The sequence below is a fragment of the Pteropus vampyrus genome, unplaced genomic scaffold (genome assembly GCF_000151845.1).
Source record: "Pteropus vampyrus isolate Shadow unplaced genomic scaffold, Pvam_2.0 Scaffold203, whole genome shotgun sequence".
Lineage (NCBI taxonomy): Eukaryota > Metazoa > Chordata > Mammalia > Chiroptera > Pteropodidae > Pteropus > Pteropus vampyrus.
The window spans coordinates 145,114-148,914 of NW_011888984.1; the positions used below are offsets into that span (position 1 = coordinate 145,114).

At 54.6% G+C, this 3,801-nt stretch overlaps 1 protein-coding gene across 1 annotated transcript in view; it reads left to right on the top strand.

Annotated features, from left to right (window-relative positions):
• The first annotated feature begins 6 nt into the window (after positions 1 to 6).
• The window catches only part of CUNH19orf54 (chromosome unknown C19orf54 homolog), a 7,360-nt gene continuing 3,565 nt past the window's right edge, over positions 7 to 3,801 (top strand). The window contains exons 1-5 of the mRNA XM_011372311.1: positions 7 to 929; positions 2,393 to 2,461; positions 2,971 to 3,095; positions 3,408 to 3,537; positions 3,627 to 3,798. Coding sequence (XP_011370613.1) covers positions 616 to 929; positions 2,393 to 2,461; positions 2,971 to 3,095; positions 3,408 to 3,537; positions 3,627 to 3,798 — 810 coding nt within the window. The 5' untranslated portion in view covers positions 7 to 615. The remainder of the gene's footprint in view (positions 930 to 2,392; positions 2,462 to 2,970; positions 3,096 to 3,407; positions 3,538 to 3,626; positions 3,799 to 3,801) is intronic.

Here is a 3,801-nt window from a genome sequence, read left to right on the forward strand (position 1 = left end):
TACACCGTGACTTCGTTCCTGTTCTGTTCCAGCGGAGTCGCGCCTCCCGGTGGCCTCCGATGTCCGAGCTTTCCCTTACCTACAGACTTCCTGTTGCGCTCTGATTCCAGGACCTTCTTCACAACTAGGACATTTTCCCAGCCAAGGGTCTTTGTGACTTCTTGACCTCACATTCAAAGGTCAGCTCGAAGGTTCCGAACTCGGGCCTGGATTTTGAGGGACCGAGCCTAATTCCTTACCTAGTCTTTAGACCTGGACCTATAAAACCCACCTTTTAGGATCCTCACCCCAGGTCTGAGCCTTCATATCCCAAAATTGACTCCCAAGTTTGTAAATCTAGCCCCGGATAATAAATTAACTCCTAAATCTCCTTCAACTTTGCAACGCAACTGGTTCTGGGTTAAAGGACCCCTGTTCCGTTAACCTCCCGGTTGGAGTCAGCCCCTATCCCTGCTCCCGTGGTTCCAAATTTTAGCCCTGGTTCTTTCAGTCCTACTGCTCAGTCCCCCGATATCAGAACAACACTGAAACCTTCAGAATCTCCGTCCCTGAGACCAACCCGTTTTGGAGGATCTTTCTCTCCTCCATTCTTCGTCCCATGCCATAGGCTCCAAAATGATTTCTCCCTGTTCTCCCCTAGAGACCCCAATCCTTCCAAGAACCCTTGCCTCCCAGGCCCCCGTCATTCCAACTTCTCTCCTACCCCCACATCTCCCCAACTTAGCCTTTCCACCCTCTCCCTCCATTCTCCGGGCCCCTGTTCCCCCACCACCCCCGCTGCCACCCCCACCCCCTGCCACGGGGGTTGCTCCCCCTCATGTCTTTGGCCTGGAGAAGAGCCACCTTCTGAAGGAGGCCTTGGAGAAGGCCTGCCCAGTCCCCAGGAGCAGAGAGGACGTCAGGAGGCTCCTGAAACTGCACAAGGACCGGTAGGGTGTTCCTGCTCTACCTCACCCACCTAGGGTCTCTCCCAATAACCTGTCCCCAGATCGGTTCTGCCATCTTTTCTTGGGGTTTCCTATTTCCTCCACCAGACTTAAAACCCAGAGTGGTCAGAGGGAGTGCCCGCCACAGGCTGCGAGTTAGTGGGGCCTGCCTGGAGAGGAGGACCCCGGGGTGCTGCTATGGGGTGAGAGTAAGCAGCTTGTGCAGAGACCCTCAGTGAAATGGAGATAGGTTCTTTCTAAGGCTCTGTAAATGTTTAGTGGGAGAGAGGAAGTGGCAAATACTGGGTTTCATGAGCCGGGGCGGGCAGGGAGGGCATGTGAAGGAAGGTGACTGTCCTGAGGGCACCAGGTAGCCATGGGAAGGCTTAGCTCAGGGAACAAGGGGAAGAGGCTAGACCCGGCCGGGGCTCTCGGGACCCAGTTTAAGGATTGCGGGCTAAGGGTAAGAGAAGAAATGACTAGCCCAGACTGATAAGAAACTTTCAGCTTTCTAGGAAGTTGATGATAATCTACCCAAAATGCCTCAGCCATAGTGAGACAAATTTAATGCAAATGAAAACACTTGTTATTGCATGCCTAGCATATGGCCAGCACTGTTTTAAGTGTTTTTAAGTACTTATTTAATTCTCAGCAACTCTGTGAGGTAGGAGCTGTCATCTCATATTGCAGATGAGGAAACTGAGGCTCATAGAAGTGAAGTCACTTAGCCACAGTGGTTAGTAGAGGAGAACACAATTTCAACTCTGGCCACGGGGCTCAATGCTTTTAACCAGGATGCTGTGATGGCATCTCCTTTCATCAGGAGAGTAGCCCCCCCACACACACCAGCCTTGCCCTTTCACTGGCCTTGGAATAGAAATATAAGTGCTTCTCTCTACCCGTCCTGTGTCCTGGACAGGGGAGGAATGAATTGAAATCGCCAAAACTGTCTTGAGTGGCTTCCCCGTGGATGGAGCTGGGCAGGCATACAAGGGCTCTTTATCAAGGTGATTTCTAGGCCTGGAGTGTGTTACCGGGTTTTACTCAAGACTGCGTTAAGGGACATTCACCTTATATAACAGCCCGAGAATTAGGCTTAAAAGAGAAAATTCAGAGTTCAGGTATAGAGACACTCTTTCAAGAAATGTTCTTAAATAAGGCACTCTGGCTCCTAATTTGCAAAGCTTTTGCACATCTGGTTTTTACCCCTTCAATTTCCAAGAGGAGGAGTGGGGAGCAGCTGGTGGAAGGGTCATTCCCTCTGAGCAGATGAGGAAACTGAGGCTGGGGAGTGGAAGTCCTCAGCAGGCATGAAGTGACCACGCCAGGAGCTGCCCTCTTGCCTCAGGACGGCCAGACCTGTGTTCCTCTCCTTCACCATCCCTTGGCACCCCAACTCCCAGCCAAACCTCAGGGGGGACTCTAAGAGCTGGTTCCCAAGTGACTCAAGTGTGGTTCTGATTCAGTTTCAGAAGTGACTTGCAGTGGATCCTCTTTTGTGCCGACCTGCCCTCCCTCATCCAAGAAGGCCCTCAGTATGTGCCCTGATCCAGAACCCAACCGTTTGCTGGCCGCGCACCCAAACCCTTGCCTTTGCTGTGCTTCATGAGGATTGACCCGGGAGGGTGGGAGGAGTTGGTTCATCTCATCCCAGGCAGCCTGGAGAGGACCAAAAGGGGAGGGAAGTGGAGGGGCGATTACCAGTTCCGGTCCTGGGTACGTGAGTAAACAGAGTTGGACAAATGAACAAATGAACGTGGTCCGTCATCTCTAACTCCACTTTGGCACCTACTCCTTCTGGAAGCCCAGGTGACATCTCCTCCTACCCTTCCACCCCACTTGCAGCCCTCCAGCCCTGGGCTCAGGCCTTGGCCCTCCACTCACCGATGAAGCAGAGTCAGGTCTCCCTACCTGGCCTGGGAGAGGGGAGGGAAGCTCCACAGGGCAGCCAAGCAGTTCCCCACACCTCAGTGTCCAGGGCAGAGGGACCCCAGTAAAATGTGACTTACAGGTTGAGAGGCTGGGCTTGTTCTTTCCCCCACAGGTGCGGGCTGGTGGCCCTGTGGATGGCAGGCACTCTCCTGGCGCCCCCCAGTGGCACCCCCCTGCAGAGACTCGTGCAGATGGCCATGGAGAGAGGCTACACGGCCCAGGGAGAGATGTTCTCTGGTGAGTTGGGTGCAGAAGGGTCACAAGCTGGGTGGGACACTGCCAGGTATGTGGGGGGACCTCGTTCCATTCCCTTCCCACCCGGTAGAGCAGAGTACAACAGGTAGACTCTGGAGCCAGGCTGCCTGAGTTCCCAGCCTGGCTCTGCCACATCCTGCTGTATGGCCCTGGACAAGCAGCTTACCCTCTGTGGGGCTCACCAAAGAGGTACTGGTGTCAGAGTGAGGTACAGAGGCATTGATCCCAGCAAGCCCTTGTCATAGTGCCAGGCACAGAGCAATCGTTCATTCTGTGTCTGCTCTGTCCCTACAGTGGCTGACATGGGCAGGCTGGCCCAGGAGGCACTGGGATGCCAGGCAGAGCTGCTCTGCGGTGGCCTGGGCAGTCCCAACAGAGACCGAGTGCTGCAGCACCTTGTCGCTGGACATCCCTTGCTCATCCCGTATCCTACGTTAGGAAGGGAATAGGGCCAGGTGGAGATGGGTGGGCCCCGGGGCCATACCGCAGCTTTGGCCTTAACCCCAGCACCAGATATGATGAAGACTTCAACCACGAGCCATGTCAAAGGAAGGGCCACAAGGCCCACTGGGCAGTGAGCACAGGTGGGTTTCCCCCGCTCTTGCATCCCTGGGTCCTCACCCTGGATCTCCACGACCCCCATCACCACTCCTCACATTCTCACCCTGGTACTGGCACCTGTCCAGTA